At 35.9% G+C, this 21,198-nt stretch overlaps 3 protein-coding genes across 3 annotated transcripts; 2 read left to right on the top strand and 1 right to left on the bottom strand.

The window, feature by feature from the left end:
* Positions 1–3,934: 3,934 nt before the first annotated feature.
* LOC117621649 (leucine-rich repeat extensin-like protein 3) lies at positions 3,935–5,311 on the top strand. Its single transcript, XM_034352212.1, has one exon. The coding sequence runs from the start codon at positions 3,935–3,937 to the stop codon at positions 5,183–5,185; it is 1,251 nt and encodes a 416-aa protein (XP_034208103.1). The 3' UTR covers positions 5,186–5,311.
* Positions 5,312–7,891: 2,580 nt separating this feature from the next.
* Positions 7,892–9,977, top strand: LOC117620622 (F-box/LRR-repeat protein 2). The gene has a single exon (XM_034350743.1). It carries the CDS (start codon positions 8,021–8,023, stop codon positions 9,740–9,742), a length of 1,722 nt encoding a protein of 573 aa, XP_034206634.1. The 5' UTR covers positions 7,892–8,020; the 3' UTR covers positions 9,743–9,977.
* Positions 9,978–10,527: 550 nt separating this feature from the next.
* On the bottom strand, positions 10,528–16,005 carry LOC117623287. Its single transcript, XM_034354201.1, has 5 exons — positions 14,940–16,005; positions 13,762–13,844; positions 13,388–13,499; positions 11,828–11,880; positions 10,528–11,031 (listed from the first exon to the last, which is right to left on the bottom strand). Exons 1-5 carry the CDS (start codon positions 15,877–15,879, stop codon positions 10,852–10,854), a joined length of 1,368 nt encoding a protein of 455 aa, XP_034210092.1. The 5' UTR covers positions 15,880–16,005; the 3' UTR covers positions 10,528–10,851.
* Positions 16,006–21,198: the final 5,193 nt, after the last annotated feature.

Raw genomic sequence — 21,198 nt, 5'->3', positions numbered from 1 at the left:
CCCATATTAAATCAAATAAAAAAAGAATGCATTTAATGATATATTGTGGTTCTAAATTGTTAATGGGGACAAAATGGTCATGAAAAATGTGCATTTAATGTTGGCTCATTTTGCTAAACTTTCCCATAAGGACGGAAAATAAAATCCGAGTTGGGAGTAGGGCTTCACTTTCCCCCTATTTTCTCATGTGCTAGGCAACCATTTCTCATGCATGGACTTACGAAACATGGGAAAGCAATTGATTTCTCATCCCCAAGCCTCCTTTCCCATAAACCAAACAGGACATTCTTCACAAAGACAATCCCTCAACTAAGGAGGTGGGTCAGCAAACCAAAAGAACAGGTCCTCCTGACTAAGACTGAATCGAACAAGACGATCTACAACTCCATTAGCAGTACAGGGAACAAAACAAACAGAAGAGGACGACTAGATCATTGTTGCTATAATAGATTTATAAACACGAAAAAAAGAATGAGTTTCCATCAATCAAAGATGATACAAGAATGAACATGGAGGATAATGAAAACCCTGTTTGACAATCTTGATAATAATATGGTTAATAATTATGGATGGAGTAGTATCCATTTCCTTAAACAATCGAGATTAAATTTCATGCTTTATCTTTTTTCTTCATTTTTTTATCTCTATACTGCGTTTGATCTAAAAATGAAATGCCTAAAACTATCATGAGTTTGAAATTAATAAATACATTCAAACAACACAAACTCATAATATATCTCAAAATTAAGAATCTATATGATAAATCTTAGGTATTGGTTTTGCGGTATTCATTTTCCTTTGTTGGGGGAGATCTCAAATCCAATCATTCTGTCTCTTTGAAAATAAAAATAATAATAACACAATCAACATTAGTTAATAATATTTAAATATTTATGCTATCATATAAAAATTGAAATAATATCAACTGTCAGAAATAGTTTTTTTTTTCATTACATATGGAAATTGAATCAAGGATCCCTTCATCACACTCCATGCATGTCGCTTTAAGCTGATGTCTGGAATAGTTTCTAATTATTATAAAGTGAGAAAGTCATGCTCTCGGTTTGGTCCTTTGGGCCCCTTTAGAGCATCTTCATCCATAAGGGCTAAGGCAAGGGGAAGGGCAAATAAGGGCTGTCACTATTCATGTGAATAGTAATAGTAGCAGCCTTGTCTTTTTTGGTTCTATCCCAAAAGGCTAGGGCAAGGGCAAAAAAAAAAAAAAAAAAAAAGAATATGCAACAAAATATAAACTTGTTATGTATTTATAGGGAAAGTGAATAAAATTGTTATGTATTTATAGGGAAAACATCCATAATTTTTTAGTATTTTTTTATATAAAAAATTGAATTTTTTTCTATTTTTTCGAATTTATTTTTGCTCGCTAACGTCAGCGTGACATCACCGCTGACATCAGCGCCTTCGGGCTGAAGCCCAAGCAAGATTTGCCCTTGGGCTTGCCTAGGCTAGTGGGACCCAGGCCTTGCCTGGGCTATTGGTTGCGCGCTGGAGGTCGTTTGGGCTAGCGAAGACAGCCTTTTGCCTGATTTTGGGTGCGCGCTGGACTTGCTCTTAGCAACCAAAACAAAAAACAGAGCACGTGTGCCATTGCACGACATACAAGTGCATTTAGGTCACAAGTTGAGTCATTTTCAATAAGGTTTTATTTTTTTATTTTTTTATTTTATACAAGCGATATTTTATTTTAATCTAATCTAAATTGCGGAGAGGAGGATTTGAACTCGAGTGCAGAGTTGATAGCACATCCACTTTCGCCAACTTAGCGAAGCCCATTACTTCAAAAATCTCATTTCCAAGTGTCATTTCTTTATGATGCTTTTAAAACGGAGGAGTAATAACGATTTTTTTGGAGTTTTGATAACAATTTCTATTTTTCCCCTTTTTCAGTGAAGTTTTTGAAGAAATTCATTGGCAACCTCTCATCTAACCAATTCAGTAAACTAGTGGCTAGAAATTTATAGGACTAATTGTATACGAGTTATATTTTGGTCATTTAATTTAGATCTTTAGTTCTTCAAATCGATGTGGCACGATTAACCCTACCGTCAGATTTCTCACGTTTTGCATCTATTTTTGGAGTGAAACAATTTTTTCATTTCTTTCTAGTAGGCAAAGTAGTCTTTACGTGTATTTGATGGGTGGTTTTTGTATATGCTCCATTATAAGAGTCCGATCGGAAAGGAGGAAGCGGGGGCTAAGGGGTCGAGTCGGAATCTGGAGGTAGGGAGTTCTTGGTGGCGGAGGAGAGTGAGTTGATGTGATCTTGAGGTTCTCTTTGATGGAAGAGCACTGCACCACTCATCATTCCAATATCGGCACAATGTTATACACATTTTTTTTTTTAAATTAATGAAATTGTTGAATTCAGCCACAAAAACTGATAAAGAATTTATTAGATATATATCTTTTTGACTTTTCTGCTATAGTTATTGAGTACAATTATTTGTCTTGCTAAACTTTCATTTGTCAAATATTAGTTAGCTTATTAAATTTGCTTCTACTTGCTCCCTTTTTTCTGTGAGAAGATAAGACTTCAAGAGATTAATAAGAGGATACATCACTTTGTATGGCAGAAAGGAGTCAGTATGCCCCCCTCTTCTAATCACGACAAATATAAAATTTTAGAAATGTCACTTGAAATTATACACGAGTTTCAGTCGATGACTTAAAAAATACATATCATCTTTACTTTTCAAAATACCAAATGTGTCACCTGGTACTAACTCCGTCCAAAAGATAGTCATACATTGAGCACATGCCTCAAAATCTAGGGCCCTCGCATAATGTTTGGTAACCTCAGTGGGATAAAGAAATGTCAGTCTGCTTGCTCCTCAAGTGGACCAAGGCCTCCTCTCACTTTACACACATCACTAACACTCATATGATGCCAAACACACCACAAATTAGGAGGAAAAGGAAAAGGAGTGATGAGTCTCCCAAAGTCTTTTTACTTTAGAAGCAAGAAAACTAATCAGTTAGATAATTTTTGCTATAATAATGTTACTAATGGTTTTTTGGCCATATTAATAATGCTAATATGGATGCATTTCTTTTTAATGCATCAAAGAAAACCTACATTCAAGAACAAGCCCTTGAAACCTAAGTTGCGAGGGAGAGTGGGATGATGAGGTCGGAAGGATAGGTTAGGGTTCGATCGCTCTCCAATGTCACCAAACAAAAAAGAAAACAATTAAAGACAATAATCGGCCCTGGCCTTTTTCAATGAGCAACTCCTTCCTTAGAGTCCATTTTCTTAAATGGACTAGATGGGCAACAAAAGAAGCTTGTAAATCAGAGAAATTCTCCCAAGCCCAAGCTTTATTCTATTTGCAAATATGGTAAAGACATTCTGGTTTTCTCTCCTGTAAAATCTGTATATTCTATGGCAAGTGCAGTGAAGTAAACTGGTAAAATTAAGGAAAGCATGTATGAATTGAATAACATGCACATATGGAAGCAGGACTCAACTATATTTTCCATCTCATTTATTGGTTTTGTTCATTATTGTTGTCAACCTTGGCACTTCAAACTAGGCAACCCGCCCATTCTGCCCACATTTTAAGTTCCAACCTTCCTCAGTCTCAGCTGAGAGAGAGAGAGAGAGAGAGAGAGAGAGAGTTCATCCATATTGTTGAAACTAGTATCCATAGCTGTGAGCCTGTGGCCTTATCTGATGCATAGTAATTGCAGCACATTAATGCACATTGTGCTGTGGATTTAAGCATCTTACAGATTTGGCAGTTGACTTCGCTCACTTCACCTCATTATGAACCAATTAAAGACATGATTGACAAAAAATTTATGTGGCTAATCTCAAAATTAAATCCAAAATTAGTGAGGAAAGGAAAGACTTCTTTTTGTTCACTGCATATATTAGAACAATCCTCAAGTGTAGAGAGACATGAACTAGAAAATGAAAGCAAACACAGCAATCATTGTGACTACTTTAGCTCTGCTACTGATCACTCAAACAATCGCAGAAGCTCAGCACAATCCCACACACAAAGAAGTAGAAGAAGAAAAGAGATCAAGAAGCACTAGAAGCAGCAGCAGAAGCAGAAGCAGAAGCAGAAGTAGAAGAGGCAGCAGCCATGGAGGAAGAACAAGATCAAACTGTGATCCATTGTTTCAATACCTGTTTGGAACCTGCGGCCAATGGCCCTTTCCTATAAACCCTTCCCCAAGCAACCCTTTTGACCCAAAACCTGGACCCTCTCCTCGACCGCCACGTATCCCGCCTTCTCCTCCCACACTCCCCTTCCCTCCTTCACTTCCATCTCCACCCCCAGTAGTACTATCTCCACCCCCATTAGTACTATCTCCACCACCACCAGCACCCCCACCTTTAGCTGCTGCTCCACCGCCATCATCACCTCCGCCTTCGCCCTCACCACCACCCCCTTTGCCATCGCCACCACCTCCTTTGCCTTCGCCGCCACCGCCTTCTCCACCTCCTCCACCACCATTAGTTCCATCACCACCTCCACCATCTCCTAGTCCACCACCACCACCAGAATTCCTCCCCCCACCCATCCCAATTGTATATCCACCACCAGAAATGATACAACCACCCACCCTTCCATGGCTAACACCTCCCCCATTAGTACCTACACCAGAGCAACCAGCCTTTGATCTTCCTCCACCTACACCAGACTTACCACCACCTGATGAAGACTCTTCTCCATCACCCCCACTTGTCCCAATATTTACATCACCGCCACTGCCTTTTGAGCCTCCTCCATTTCCATTTGCACCACCAATTATATCATCCCCAACTGCACCAGACCCTGGTGTGATTGATCAGCCACCATCTTTGCCCATTCCTCAGTCACCAGAAATCTTTCTTCCACCTCCAATTCCTGAAGTGCCCCAAAATCCACAGGGGCCATTTCCATTTGTACCACCAATTATATCAACCCCAACTGCACCAGACCCTGGTGTGATTGATCAGCCACCATCTTTGCCCATTCCTCAGTCACCAGAAATCTTTCTGCCACCTCCAATTCCTGAAGTACCCCAAAATCCACAGGAGCCATTTCCATTTGGGTCCGCGCCACCAGCTCCAGATATGGATTTCATTGAGCCATTGTCACCCCCAGAAATCCCTTTTCTGCCTCCTGTTGATCAGCTTCCACCGTTTGATTCACCTCCCTCTTATACTTAAGAACTAATTAATTAAATTGTTTTCTTTGGTTCTTATGCTTCTTCAATCTAGATGAAAATAATTGCTACGTACCAAAATGTGAGTTGTGTTTTGTTTTGTAATGTATCAATGTTTTGGAGAATTTGGATGCCAAATATTCTCTCACATTCTTAGCGTATGACTGATTTACTGACGAAACGATGTCGTTAGAGCAAAACAGAGTAAAAGTGTTTGCATTCTGTTGGAACACTTGATCATGAAACCTATAACATTTCCTAACTAATATCTAATAGCTAAATTAACTGATAATTAATGAGTTCATTTTCACTCACGTCCTTTTAACCCTGATGTTATAGCTTACCTCTTTCTTAAATTCTGCCATAAATACAAATACAAATACTTAACCCATAGTTTGCTTTTATAACTCGTGGCGAAATTTCAACAGAAAACTCATAATATGGGTTGGCCATCAGTTGGTTAGCCTTTAAATTCCCTTTTTCTAAAATATATATATCATCGTACTAAGAGCTAGTTGATAGTAGCTTCTCTTATTTGAACTTCAAAATTCAAATCCAAATTAAAAAGCAAGAGTTTCATTTGTCTATTTCAATTAAAAACATAACCGAACTAAACCGTACCGAATCCGACCCTAATATATATATATATATATATATATGGGAGTTCCGTGGTTGTTGAGCCCTAAATAGAGGAGAAAAACTTAATTGCAATGTGGATAACAATGTAGCTATCCCGACCAATAATACTATGTCGTATGAAAGTGTTGTTACACGTGTCACAACGTTATTGGTCTGGAATAGCAAAATGAAAGTGTTGTCATGTGTGTTACAACTATGAATGAATTGACACTGTGGGCTGTATGGGCTGTAGCCCATACAAATTTTTATTTATTTATTCCTACATATGATTATAGTCTTCACAGAAAAATAAAATTAAAAAAAATGCCTAGAATGCAACTTTTGTAAATAACATGTGTCCAACCTGGGCATTTTCCAATAGAGGATTAGGGCCCGTTTAGTAACGTTTTCAGATAATATTTTTTGAGAATATTTTCAAAGAATGAAAACAAGAATACGAATTTGAATTTCATGATTTGAAAATGCTTCTAGTAGATTAATTAGAAAACAGATTCAGAAAATAAAAACAATAAAAACGTGTCTAGTAGTACAATTTGAGAATAATAATATGTGAGTTATTTTTCAAGTGTACTTTTGCTCATTTATGTTCTAAAAAATATTTTTAAAATTTTATAATTTGACAAATAAAAAATTATATTATTTTTTAAAAGTTAAAATTATTTTTATCTATTATATTTTTCATTTTTGCTATTTTTTTTCTCCTTTTTTCTTCTTTTTCCCTTTTCTTTCTTCCTCCTCTCCTCTCTCTTTTCTTCTCCTTCCCTAGGCCATTTCTTTCTTTCTTTCTTCCTCTACTTTCTCTTTTCTTCTTTCTCTCTCTCTCCCTCTCTATTGGGTGGTAATGGCGAAGATGATCCTTTGATTGGGTATGGGTGGTGGAGGTGTTGGGGCCGATTGCTTTTTTACTAGGTGACGATGATGTGTATTGGGTTCGATTGGGTGGGTGGTGGTGATGTGGGGACTGGGTCTGTGAGGTTTGGTGACAGTGGCAGGGTCAGTGGCGATGGCGGTGACGATGGTATGATAGTCATGGTTGTGGTGGGTTTGATTTTCATTTCTGTTTTGCTAGGTAAAGTGATGGGGAGAGAAGATTGAGCAGCAGCGTGTTTTAGGCGTTTGTTTCCTGTGAGAATGAAAGCATCGTTTTTCTGTTTTCCAGAAGTATACGTGAAGTTGTTCTCATTTTATTAAAACATTCTCAGTGTTTTCTGTTTTTACCACCGAACGGATTCTTGATTTGTTTTTGTTCTTTGAAAATGAAAACGGGCCCTTAAAACTTAACCGAACGGGTCCTTAGAGACTCAACTAACAAACTACAATGACTTTTGTTTAATTTTTTAACACACTCCCATATTTATTGCTTTTATATAATGTTTTTATACTGTTTCATTAATTAATATACATTAAAATCATATAAGTTACAATCTTTGTCAATACTTACTTGAACACACTATGCAATAGATTTCTTTCAATTCTTTTGTGTTAAAATAATATGTAACCTTTTTTAAAGTTTCATTAACAATTTCTATATTTTTCTCAATTTAAGACCATCTTCACACATAATCCTCCCCCTCCTCCCTTTTAAAGTTAATAGGATATTTAGTCATATACTCATTCTTAGCGCTAATGATGTAGATAAATCTTACACCACTTAATTTCTATAAATAAACCCAAAAAATAACAACTAACCCTAATGAATTTAATTTTGATTATTAAATTACTTTGATGCCCTTTTGAGTTTTTGGGTTTTTTATAAGGTTTTGGAGTTTGGCTTGTTTTAAAAAATTAATTGCAATTTTGTAATTTATAAAACGTTAAAAGCCTCTTTGTTATATTGTAAATGGATTTTAAGTGTGTTTCTAAAGTTCATTTTATATAAGTTTCTTTATAATTTGGACTCCTATATTGGGTATAATAGTGAATCTCCTCAAATTTAACCCACGTTCAAATCCTGAGTTTATCCGTCCATGGTCACAACGTTATTGGTTTAGGGACCGCATCCTGTCTCCTGAAAGTCTCCTTATTGGTCGGGATAGCAAAATTGGTGCCTTGCTTTCTTGTTGCTATCCCGTCTCCTGAAAGTCTTTCTCCAAATAGAGACCCTTGCCAGATCAAAGCTAAAGCCCGCAACAACACGCAAACCCGAGGTGCCGCATCCTTCTCTCATCTCAGTTCTTGCAAACCTTGAAGAAGTAAAACAATGGCAGAAAAAGCTGTTGATTTGCCAGAAGAATGCTGGGAACTGATAATTAAACTGCTAGACCACCCCTCTCACTTCAATTCACTCTCTCAGGTCTGCAAGCAATTCCTGTCAATCACCAATAGACTTTTATTGAGTCTCAAACTTTCTGATCCAACAGTTCAAGCCCTTCTGCCTCGCCTTCTTCAAAGGTTCCGTCGGATCAAACAGATAGAACTCACTGGATTTCAAAGTGACATGAACTCAATTCTTCATCAAATTGCGCAATCTGGGTTGAATCTAGAATCTCTGAACGTTTCCAAGCAACCAACTTTACCAGTGGTTGGTTTAAGAGCGTTGGGCTCCAAAATGATGGATTTGAAGAGTTTGAACTGCTCCAAGATGAGGTGCTTTGGGGATTCTGACCTGAATGTGATTGCAGAGTCATTTCCATGCCTTGAAGAGCTTGACATCAGCTATCATGCGGATGATTCCACAACTGGGTCGAAGCCCATATCTGATTTGGGCATCTTTTCATTGTCATTGAAGCTCAAGAGCCTGAGGAAGATCAACCTTTCCGGTAATAGCTTCATTACTGATAAGTCCCTTGTGTTTTTGTCTACCAACTGCTTGTTGTTAAGCCAAGTTGTGCTTCACTTTTGTAACTTTATATCACTGAATGGTATATCCAAGCTCATCCGTGGCTGTTCTCACTTGAATTCTATTTCGGTTCATGGAATTGGGAATCCTTCTGTTAATGCAGCATTCAAAGTACCATTCCTAAGCTCGAAAGCTTTATGGGCCATTGCTCTTTCGGATTCCGATATTTCGGATGAATTTCTGTATGCAGTTGCGGAAGCACGTTTTCCTCTGAAGAAGCTCACTCTTTCTAGGTGCGCAAACTACAGTTTTTCTGGAATTTCGGTTTTGTTGAATGAGTACCAATCTCTTGAGTACTTAAATCTTGAAGCAGCATATTTTCTTAGGGACAAGGACATAGCTGAGCTATCCAGGTTCCTCCATAGTATCAATCATATAAACCTTAGTCATTGCTATGGGTTGACCTGTATCACCTTCTACACGCTCATAAAAAACTGTCTGGTTTTGGATAAGTTGGAAATGGTAGCAACAAGTATTGGGGAGGAAAACATTGAGACTGACTTTAAGGCAAGCCATGGAATCAAATCTTTAAACTTGGCAAATAGTTCATTGGGCAATAACTTTATAACAAGTTTTGCATCTATTTGCCCCAAATTGGAACTGCTCAATTTGAGCAAATGTAAGGGAATTACAGAAGAAGGCATAGTAGAAGTATTGAAGAGATGCTCTGAGATTAGACAATTGGAGGTAAACCACATTGGAGGGATGACGGATTCTTTTTTGCACCTTGAGTTTGAACTTCCCAAGTTGAAGGTGTTGTCTCTAATGTTTTCTGGAATCGATGATGATGCGTTGGCTATGATTGGTAAAAGATGTTGCAGGCTACTGAAATTAGACTTGGCAGGCTGCTTCAGTTTGACATCAAAGGGGGTGAAGGAAGTGGTGGAAAACTGCAAAGAATTGAAGGAGATAAATTTGAAGTGGTGTAATAAGTTCAGTGCTGATATTGTTCCTTGGATGGTGTTTTCAAGACCATCACTGAAGAAAATAGTTCCTCCTAGTCGTTTTGTTCTTACTGAAAGACAAAGGAACCTTTTCTTGCGTCATGGGTGTATGGTGTATGACGGGGGTGCCTTTGAATGAACTTCACAGGTGATGAAGTATTCTCTTGCACAAAGTCTTTTTTGAATAAAAATATGTGAAGATTGCATTTGGATGTTTGTCTTTCTTATATTGTTAAACTCAATTTATTATGTAGCAACTCTGTTCACAGCCAATAGCAATTGTAGAGGATGCTTTCTGATGTTGATGTCCCTAAACCCTAAACCCTTAATTGTATCTTGAATTTTACATAACGATGCATTGTTATTAAGACCTATATCGCTAATAGTTGGAATGGGTATTGGAATTATTCCAATTTCTAACTTCTTGACGTTTATTAACATGTAAGGAATCCAAAGTTAGAAATTGTGTTCATTTGCAAGAAATGGCTGCAATGAAATTGCGTTCAATTGCAAGAAATGGCTCAACGGCAAGTAGATTTAGACAAACTAGTTAAGGTTTCCATAAAGATAAATACTAAAAAGGCACAGTAGGGCAAGTGAACTCAAAAGTATCTGTGTTAATGCTAGCTCAACCATTGATTTCTCAATCTAATTCAATCCGGTAAATTATGCCTAGAATGGAGCTTATGTTCGGTGCGCTCTGTGAGTGGCAGCAAAGGGAGGTCTGGAACTCATCTTTTCTTGGCAATGAACTCCATCAAAGGGAGTTTTGTGGAATCCCAATCTTAACTGAAACATAAAATTACAACAATGCTGTAGAAAATGAGAAAAGAAACAAGAGAACAAAGGAAAAAAAAATACAATTCCGAATTCTTCCCAAAAAGTTGGATTAAACCATTGAGAAGACCAGAAACAAGAATTCGATTTGGGTTTTAGTAACAAACAAAAAGAAATTAACTGTAAAGATGAATTTACAACTGATAAGTCTTTACTAACGCAACCCATTGGAACCAAATACAGCAATGCTTGTGTTAGTGGGATGTCGTATAACTAGAAAAGTTTGCCAAACAAGTCTTAGTAGAAGAACAGAATAGCAACATACTTATTCAAAACAAGTGAAAAAGAAAAACGAAATGAAACTTGTATGGGCCTTCAATTTCACTTTTCTTCCCTACAAAATTGAAAAAAGTTATAGCTGACCAGATACAAATCAAAATGCTGAAGAAACAGGCAAACAATGTCGACTGGTCAAGTTTTGTTATCTGTCTTGTATCGGACACCAAGTTTAGAGAGAAACTCTGGCTTGTCCCGGAGACCAAGTTTAGAGAGAACAAAGCAGTAAGAATCCCAGTCAGTTTTTCGAAGATACTTCAATAACCTCTTCCTTCTCTGCAACATCGCTTGAAGACCCTTACGGGAATGCTTATCCTACAATAAATAAATAAACAAACTGTTACGTAGAGTAATAGAAACCTGTCACTAAATTAAAATGTTAAACAGACCCATGTAATGCACATATGCTTAACAAGTCAACATCAGCATATTGCTTTTTTTTCTTTTCGGTAACAAAGGAAAACTCCATGGCCTTAACGAGTACAAGGCCTTAAGTAAATTTGGGTGCAATCACTCACAAACCACATGTATCAAGTAAGCCTGAGTATTTATGCGTCAGTGTGGTTCAAAGTTTACCACTTGATGTAAATAAAAAGTGTAACAGGAGAAGAATAACAGCAAAAGAGTGATTGGTGGGTGGCATATGTGTATGCATGTCCTTCTTGCAGAGATATATGGAATCTCACTCTTTGAGGTGTATTCTCAATCAACAATGCAATAATGTTCACACGGACAATCTGGCTTTTGGTAAACATAATCACCAGAAAATTATGAAGTGAAAATACAAATACACCAGCACCTCAATACTTGCACACAACTAGTGCCAATGTTCGTTTTCAAGGTGAACCTTAACGAGTAACAGCTAGGGTAAGCTAACATTGTGTTTAATCCAATGAACATGCCCCTCCGTTAATTTTATCTCTAATTACTTGGGACTATTAAGACTTCACAAAGCTATCTCAAAACCCACAAGTGGAGCTGTACCATGTCAATTGTGCACAAAAAACAGGGAAGAGTTAAACTACTACCTGGAATAGTAGCATGACCAACAATATTTGAAGTATGAAAACAAAAGCATGAAACAGGAAGAGATTATTGGTTCCATTGTCACCTTTTTGTGTAAAACTGAAGATAGATGTTTGATCTTGGTTGTGAGCTGTGCCACTGCAGAACAATCAGGAAAACATACAGTTAATAAACCTTCAAAGCAAGAATCAGAAGGAGACATGCTATGCCGGTGCTAATTTCAGCACATTGAACCCTTTATTTTTCCCCAGAAAGGGGAGTGGGGCAGGAATTTTTTTTTCTCTTTTAACTCAGTTTTTGGATTCTTTTTTTAACTCAGTTTCCTGCCAAAAATCAAATTCCCTGTTCCACCTTTTTTTTCCCCTTTTTTTTAATAAGCAAGACAATTTTATTCACACAAAAAATCAAGAAGAACAAGATCAAATATCAAGTTCAAACTTCAATGGAGACCTTAACAATGTTAATTCCTACAGAACTACAGTATAAGGTTGCTCCAAAACACCAGAAGAGCATCAAAATAGATTATAGAGGCCCTTCTGTAAGTGAAAAAGACAATTTGGGTCTGCGTCTTGGAATGCTTAAGGACCCCCAATTGGAACCATATTCTCAAAACATCTACTGTTTCTTTCCCTTCATATACACAAGGGAGCCTTCCACCAACAATCACTAGACTCTACTAGCTCTATATCCCCTTGGCCGCAGGAAATCATTCAATGAGCCGGATATAACCAACTGAACCTCCTCATAATAGAGGAAAGTAGAGCACAACTCTTAAGCCACCTGTAGTATAGCAAAAGGTGGTGAACTGATTCCTTGGCATTTTTTAACATACAAAATATTTTAACTAAGATGATACCCCTCTTCCTGAAATCATCAAAGGTGAGGATTCTACCCTACAACAAAGACCAAACAAAGAAAGAAAGTCAGCTTAAGCAGTACTCTAGTTCACCAAATGGTACTCACGAGAACCTTTAACATTGCTGTAGAAACTACAAACTTCAAACACCCTTATTGAACCCACAGACCATCTAAGCACATCTCCAGAAATTTTCAATCTTCACTACTTAAAAGTTCAGAAAACGCAATCTTTTCATTTTTTTTCTATTCCTCGGTTTCTCTATGGTTAGCTATATTGATAAATAACACCACTAAAAGTTTCCTAGAATATGTTTCTTTATAGTTCTTGATCTGTAATTATCATAATAACTAACTGAAAACAAAGTAAAAAGGGGTTATCACCCACTAAAAGGACTTGGCCGACACAACTCTGCACTATAAACCAATGTCAATTTATATTATAGGTTTGAACATCCTTTTGCACAGTATAACCTTTCTCACCCTTGTCTTCTCTTCCAACAGCATGAAAGGTATAACAATGAAGAATATAATATAGAAAAGAAACTATGAAAAAATAATAAATAACAATTAAACAGCCCTCGTAAATGTTATCGATGAAAGTAGATTAAAAGACTGTTTGCAAGGCAACTGAAAGAACTAGACGAAAAGTGGAATTAAATTTCTGCCCAATTAAACGATCAAAAAAATGTGCGTGCCACAGGCAAAGAACACTTTACAATGGAAAATAAAATCATAAAAATGAATACAAATAACAAAAGTGTAATGAAACCAAAATCATAACCTATACCTTGAACTCGAGCAGAACCACAATCAGACTCTGACATTTTAAATTCTTCTCTAACTTTGGCAAGCTCAATTTTCAGTTTTTCTGCAGAAGACATGTTATCTGGATGGAAATACTGCATCAAATATTTCATTAAACATATTAGGCACCAAACTACTGATCAACATTAACAAAATTAGTATTACTTCATGCGAGAGTTACAACAACTCAAGCATCTATAAGTGCAAAGCAAAATTTATCTGAGAAGAACACATACTCTTGACAGAGAGGAGGACAACATAGAAAATGGTGGGGCATGGGTAATTTAGCGTCTTAAATCATGAATCTTGTGAAAATTCCCAAATGATGCATAAAGTTAACAGAAAAGATATACTTGCCTTTTCAACCAAGTATTCCTTGGGAGGTTGCAGCATAAAGCTAGGAGTTCGGCCGAACTGGCCCAAGATATCAAGCCTCTGGACTGCAACAATAAAATCAATTAATAAATTGCAGGATACCTAGCAAATAAAACCAATCGAGCTCAATCAACGTAAAGTTTTGTTTATAATATACTTGTTAATAAAAGTACAAACCAACAAACTCAAATTTGATAATTCCCTTCTTGTGATGAACCCAGGAGTTTTCTTTGGAAGAAACCAGAATATAATCCCACAAGATAGAACTCGAGCTAATTTATGTTAGATGCCTAGGCCATATTTTCAAAGTCTAATCTAAACTGGGAAAAGGAGCGTATATATTCCACTTAGGGAAGATAACTATATCTGTCGCATATCTAACTTTCTACACAAATCAAAATGTTTAGTTGGTAAATTCAAGACAAACATTAAACTTATAACTTATGTAAGCTTTTATAATAAAATATATATAGCCTGAATTGTCGTAAAATTCAAGTTTGCAAGTTAATATCTCTCTAGCAATATAGAGATATGGCTCCTATATAGGAAGTAGCACAAGAGTTATTCAGTAAATGAATTTTGCACCTTCTCATAATCTCTATTGGGTTAAAACTATGTTAAAACTTGAGTTTTAACACTGCTTCCTTTTCCGTCTCCACAATTTTTCAGCAAGCAAATATTGAAATCTTCAATCAGCAAATATTCAAAATTGTGCAACAAGAAGAACAAAAATATAATCGCTACTTCTAGGCCTTCTCATAATTGTCTATAAATTAGAAAGGGTTTTAACAACAAATGGAAGGGCTTCTCATAGAAGTTCAAAATGAAAACCTCACTAAAAACCCTCAATGTCAAAGTGCAAAGTCATAAACTCTCCTCTTTCCCTTAATTTCACAAAGAGAAAACACAAATGTAAACATTCTTCTGACCAACAAACATAACTATTTGCTCAACAGACTCACTTTGCATCTTCTCCATCTTACCTTATCAAGTGTTCTAAGAAGGAACTTGTTTACTTTTGGTCTCAATTTTCATCGTATTTCATCGACTACATTTTCTCAGTAAACAACCGAACTGTTTAACTCTACAAACATATATCATTCATAACATAAAAAATTTAACATAAACTCAACAAAAACAGCACAAAACTGCTTACTTACTCGAAGTTTTCTTCACCTTCTCCTCATCCGAAATCTTCAATTTCACCAAGCTATCCCTCAAATCCCTAAACGAAACGCCGCTCATAGCCGCCTGAGTCTCCATCTCTTCCATCTCCCTCAACTTCATCAACCTCTCATTTAACTCCTTCAATGAAAACCAGCTGTCCCCCTTGGCCTCCGGCCTCAACCTCCTCAACTTCTCCCCCAGCTCTGCATGGTCATACAACTTCACAAAATCTGTCTTCATTGCATACGAGCCCTCTTCTTCATTTCTCCCCTTTATCTTCTCCTTCCCAAAAATCGACATCGGCAAAGTGTCAGTCCCACCGATCACATTCGGCTTGAGCTTCAAACTATTGGTAAATGCCGATAAGGACATAGGGTCCACACTCTTCCTATCACTTTGCACATTGGTATTCGACTTTATCTTCTTCAAGCTCTCTCGGATCGCATTGAAAGAGAGCTTCCCACCCTTATCGGCATTGGGGTCCTCAGACTTGCCAAGCACATTTCTGTTATAAAGCTCTTGAAAAGAGACTTGCTGTCTAGAACCTTGAGCTGTTGAAGATTGCTGTGAAGGTGCAGAGTTTGAGTCTGTGGGTTCCGGCACAGCGGATCGCCGCCGAAACTCCGAGAGGTTTTTGCGGATTTCTTCCAAGGAAGCCGCTCCGGAGGTCCTGGACAGAGGATGGTTCGAAAATGAGGGATTTTGAGAAATGGGTCTTCTCTGTTGTTGTGGTTGTTGTTGTTGTTGTTTGAGGCTGGCTTTGACATCGCTGAAATAGGATGTGAGCGAGGAAGAGTGAGATTGGGGATTTGGGTCTGTTGGGTCTTTTGGGTCTTTTGGGTCGGATGGGTCTGAGGAGGTGGTGGTGGAGAAGAGGTGAGTGAGAGGTGGTTTTGTTAGAGTTCGGTGTCTGGCTCTCAGTTGGAGAGTCATGGTTGATGGCCTTAGGTTTTGGAATTTTGGGGAAGACGACCGTGGAGAAGAAATGTGGGGGTTTAGATGATACTTGGGTTTTAGGAACCGGGTTCTTTTGAGGTTGGACCGGGTTTGGCTTCATGGAAGTGGTCTTTAGGTTGATTCGAGTACAAATAGATCAATATAGATCAATCGAAACTGCAAATTTTGTTACTGATGATAGAAATATGTACTAACATTTTCTTAAACACGAAAAGGACAATACTCGATCAACATTTTCTTAAACTTGGCTAAAGTGTTTAACATCCAAACTTTAGCTACTTTTCAACATTGCCCTTTACTATGGATTACAATTCTCTTGGCAAATATGCAAGTTGGCCAAATGAGTGTAACAAAGATACATAATTCGATGCAATTGAAAGTGTAGAGAGAAATGCGAAACTGTATAAAAACTACATGGAAGAAAAATTATCTATATATACAGCAAAATGCAAAGAATAATAAAACATTTAAAATATCATAAAATGTCTTTGGTTAATGCAAACATTAAAAATTAAAATTATTAATTAAATGAGGATAATATGGTAAATTCACACTTTTTCATATTAAAAAAATTAAAATTAAAAGAAAAATCAAATAATGGATCCTATTTTTATGAAGCACAACTACCCATTATCTTTTTTAATTTTAAAATAAATTTTAATTTTTTTTTTTAAAAGCCTTTCTCAAGCTCAAAAGTGCGTTTGGAGAGACTAGTATTAATAGCACATGATCGAAGACCATCATGATCCTGAAATTTTAGGAGCTTTATGCAAAACTAAAACTCATCAACATATGTTTTTTTTTAAAATATTAAAAAAGAATTGTTAAACAACTAATTCAACAAAGAGCTTAAAATCAAAATACCATGATTCATCAAATTATTAATTATAATTGACCAATAAAAGACAATAGCATACAAGAGATATCCTCTAACCAATGAAGTTTTCTCATTTGCGAGCCAAAAAAAAAAATACTAAACCTATGACAACAGCTCCTTATATGTTTTATATATATATATATAATACCAAAATATGTCCTTACTTGAAGAATATATTCACATATATATATATATAAACAGAGACAAAAAATAGTAAATATTCAAAAAACTAAAATATGCCCTTAGTTGAAGAAAATATTCAAAAATGAACATATTCATTAAATGAAGGTAATATAGTAAATTAAAACTATTTAGATTTTTAAAAAAATTTAAAAAGAGAATATGGTTCCTATTTTCTCTTTCTTAGTGTTAAATTCAATTACTAATATAAAAATAAATAAATAAAATAAAAACCTAATTGTCACACGCCCAAGCTAGTTTTAATAATATTAATATATTATGTGGGACCAACTTAATGGAAATGGTGGGTATTTTTTGGGACTGCATGTTTGCTCATCATTTTAACCTAACGTGTACCCTCACTAACATTCTCAACATTTGACACATGTCCATGAGCATAACTATGGTTCCACAAATACAAAGTAAAGAGCTAACTATGATTATGCATATGGAGAAAATTGTTGACCTCAAGTACATTCACTCGGGTATGAAGTAAAGTTCTACGCATTTTGCATGGTGAGGTTAATCCTTGATAGTGGCCGTTAAAGCTTGTGGTAAGCTCAAACGGGCTTAATAGTGTCCATTTTCTCTTTCAGCAGGAGATACTTTGGTCCCACGTTGGTGAGATGGAGGAGTTTGATACTTTTTCCAAGGAAGAGGTCGAAGATGGTTTGTCCATATGTTTCGACGACAGACTGGATCTGGATGAGAAGCCTGAAAAATTCATGATCCGCTAGTGTATACAGGGAGCTTTAGTTAAGGGATCCCTCAAATAAGCTTATTTGATAGACACCCTTGTATGGCCCACTCCATATTGTATTTCACTAATCTAAACCATCTATTTTGTAGATACTCATTCAAGAATCATCTCTACAAAAAATCACTTGAATCCCATTTGTCTAATTTTTTGCAATGTTGATTTATGAATGTAGACTTAAAAAAATAAATGGTTTGAATCGTTAGAAAAAAAAATTCATAAGATACCCTAAAGGGTGTTCTTCAAATAAAATTATTTGAGGTATCCCTCAATAGATGGGGACTGTACATACACATTGAAACCATAGTATAAAATATCGATAATATCGACAAAATATCAAGGATATTATCGTTTTTTCGGGTCACAGATATTTTGGAACGTATCCATACACATATCGTATAAATATTGATAATATCGATACCGATAATTTCGCTCACACAGCAGCAATATTTTGTCAAAATATTGGTACAATATCGTTATAATATCGAAAATATCGATGAAATGGAAAAAATGAAAAGGAAAAATAAAAACACAAAGCACACACACACAAAGAGGATTCAAACCCTTGCCATTTCACTCCTCCAACGTTTTAATCACCATGTTGTTTATGTTTTTATGATAATATGCTAAAATATGTATATTTATATTGTTTTGTTTTGAACAATTACATGCAAAATTATTTTGTGGGTTTATCATTTGATGATTACTTCCCACAATAGACTTACTCTACACATAGAGATGATGAAGATAGTGCAAAAATTTGAACCTCATAAGAACTCTGTGTGATATTAAGTCACTCATATATCTTACCACGTAATGTATAAAGTGTAAAATGTTGTAGTAAATCATTACATATAAATGATTATGGTGCGTTTAATTTTATTTCGTTAATTACTACATATTTTCTACACTCATAGTGTTTGTCAGCTCGCTATATAATCAACTTAAATCAGTTAACTCATTATGCAATGCATTTCCTTCTATTTTTTTTGTGATAAACTAATAGATAATTGATTGAATAAACATCCTCCAAAGTTTCAATAAAAATTCCCAAGTTTTTCTTACAATTTCGTAGTTTTAATTCAATTTTTATCGATATCAATAATATCTCGATATTTCCATCGAAATTTTCGTATTTTTGAACTACTTATATTTTCGATATCATTAATATTTTAGACCTTAATTGAAACAACGGTAAAATTTAAGGGCCTCTTGAAATTGGGGCCCTCTGCCCTGAGTTTGCACTCCCTCAAAGTTGCCCCTCATCACCAACTGATTAGATACCAAAGAGTTACGCTCGAACTACCAAGTTTTTGAGGACTAGCTATGTGCCATGAACACGTATTCTACCATGATCTGTTGTTAGGTTTCATTAAATTGAATCATATCCACTTGAATGAGAAAAATGCATGACTGCAATCAATTATTACCTACCAGAAAGACCTTTTCATAACATGCCAAGTGTACGCACCAAATGGTTTTCCCTCTCTTTTGCACTTTTTTGTTTTCTTCTTCTCTTTTTGTCATTTGGAAAGCACATTAATTTTCAGTCGTGGCATTTTGTGAGATCGCACCATGTATTCAAATTTCCATCAGCATTGGAAATGCGATCACAACTGTTGTATTCATATTCATCACAATTGCATTATACGCTCATTAATTACATCATAATACTATCTTAGAAAAATTTATGTACACCATTTGGAAGAAAGAATTTTGTTGTCATGTGTAACACCAACGGTCAATGTAACCCTAGAGGAGTGATTATGAGAACACATATTTTCAACAACCAATAGAAATGTGACACTCTAAAAAGGAAATATTCCTTATGTCAATTAATTTTTTTAATTAAATCCTATTTAATTAGGTAATTATCTTTGATTTAAGATAGGGATATCTCCCTGAATTAAGGATGAGGATTTCCACCAAACCTCCTTGATTAATCTTATCACCTATTTTTGGGTAAGAATAATCCCAATTAAATATGAAATTATTCTACAAACCCTAGCCAAGCAAGGAGACTATATAAAGGCAAGCATAACTCGCATTTGAGGTAAGTCCAGTATTTGCTGCATCTTCTGAGAATCCTTTAACTAATTAGCCTTTGGTCAACACTCTTGAGTGTGGTCTGTTGACCTAAATTTATTTTGTAGGTAGCGAAAGAGAAGAAGTTCAAAGGGTGGAGTCGAAGTGTGAGTGAGATTGAGATGTAGAAGAACACCAAAGTGGATTTGAAGATATATGTATATTGATCTGGTAGTGATGACTAATATAATAAAAGGAGTTAACAATGCTTGAAGAAGTAGAGAAATTTGAAGTGAAAGAAGAGGAAGCAGTCCCCTCTTCCTTCGCATGGGTCCTCTATTTTGTCTAATTTTTGTCATGTTCATTTAAAGTAATTTCGTGTATAGATAATAATGTGATAAAAACCAAAAAGCTGACATATGAATGTAATAAAGCACTTATATTTATTGGGTATAACTTATAGCAAATAATAATGTTTGGAAGCTTTATTGATGATTACTCGACGATACATCAATGAAGATGGCACACCAAAAGATGCACGGTTAGCACCATGACGGCGTTGATTAAGTTGATAATATGTTCAATTATTTTATTTTCCATGTTGAAGTCATATTGTGATAAAAAGAAACTAAAAAATGAAAGAGGTAAACAAAATTTAGAGCGTAAGTATAGAAGCTACTGTTATTGTGGGAAAGATAATTTTAAAGCCTCGTATATTCCGTTGAAACTCTAAAAAAAAAGTTCTATCCACCATATTTAGAGCCTCCACTATTGAGTTTGCCCTTATGTTTATTAGACAAGATGCGAAGGAAGATGACATACTCGAAATATTCAAGTAATTAAAGATGGCAAGGTTGACGCTGCCTTGCCGCAAACTCCAAATATTATACAAAAATGCCAAGTCTAACGCCGTACTGCCCTTTCCAAAACTAAATTATAAAATAAACCAGCCAAATAAACTAGGGTTCTATGCTTTTTTTTTTCCATTTCCTACTATAACTATATACCCAAAAAAATAAAAAAATAAAAAAATAAAAGGAAAATGAAAGAAAAAAAGAAAAGAAATGGCCACCATATCCTAAGCGAAACGTGCCGCATCATTAACTGACAAACATCACCATCTTCCACATCTGCCCCAATTCTCCATGTTCTCTCTCTTTCACTCACTCACTCACTCACTCACCTACCTTGTGAGCGCGTCCAGCTCACATCTCTGAACCAATCTACACCTATAAACCCTGTCTATAAATAAATTAGTGTCATCCATCAAAAACCCATAACCAGAAAACAAAACAAAACAAAACAAAAAAAGAGGAAAAGCCACGCGAGCTTGGTCCAACACTGCCACGTGTTAACAGTATGGTGGCCCACAGAAAATGAGAAGAAAAGATCGGAAATAGAAAAAGAAAAAAGAAAAGGGAAAAATCCACACAAAAGAGGAGGAAGGAAGTGGAAG

The sequence above is a fragment of the Prunus dulcis genome, chromosome 3, assembly GCF_902201215.1.
Source record: "Prunus dulcis chromosome 3, ALMONDv2, whole genome shotgun sequence".
Lineage (NCBI taxonomy): Eukaryota > Viridiplantae > Streptophyta > Magnoliopsida > Rosales > Rosaceae > Prunus > Prunus dulcis.
Note: the sequence above shows the minus strand (reverse complement) of the source record. Positions and strands in the feature narration are given on the sequence as shown.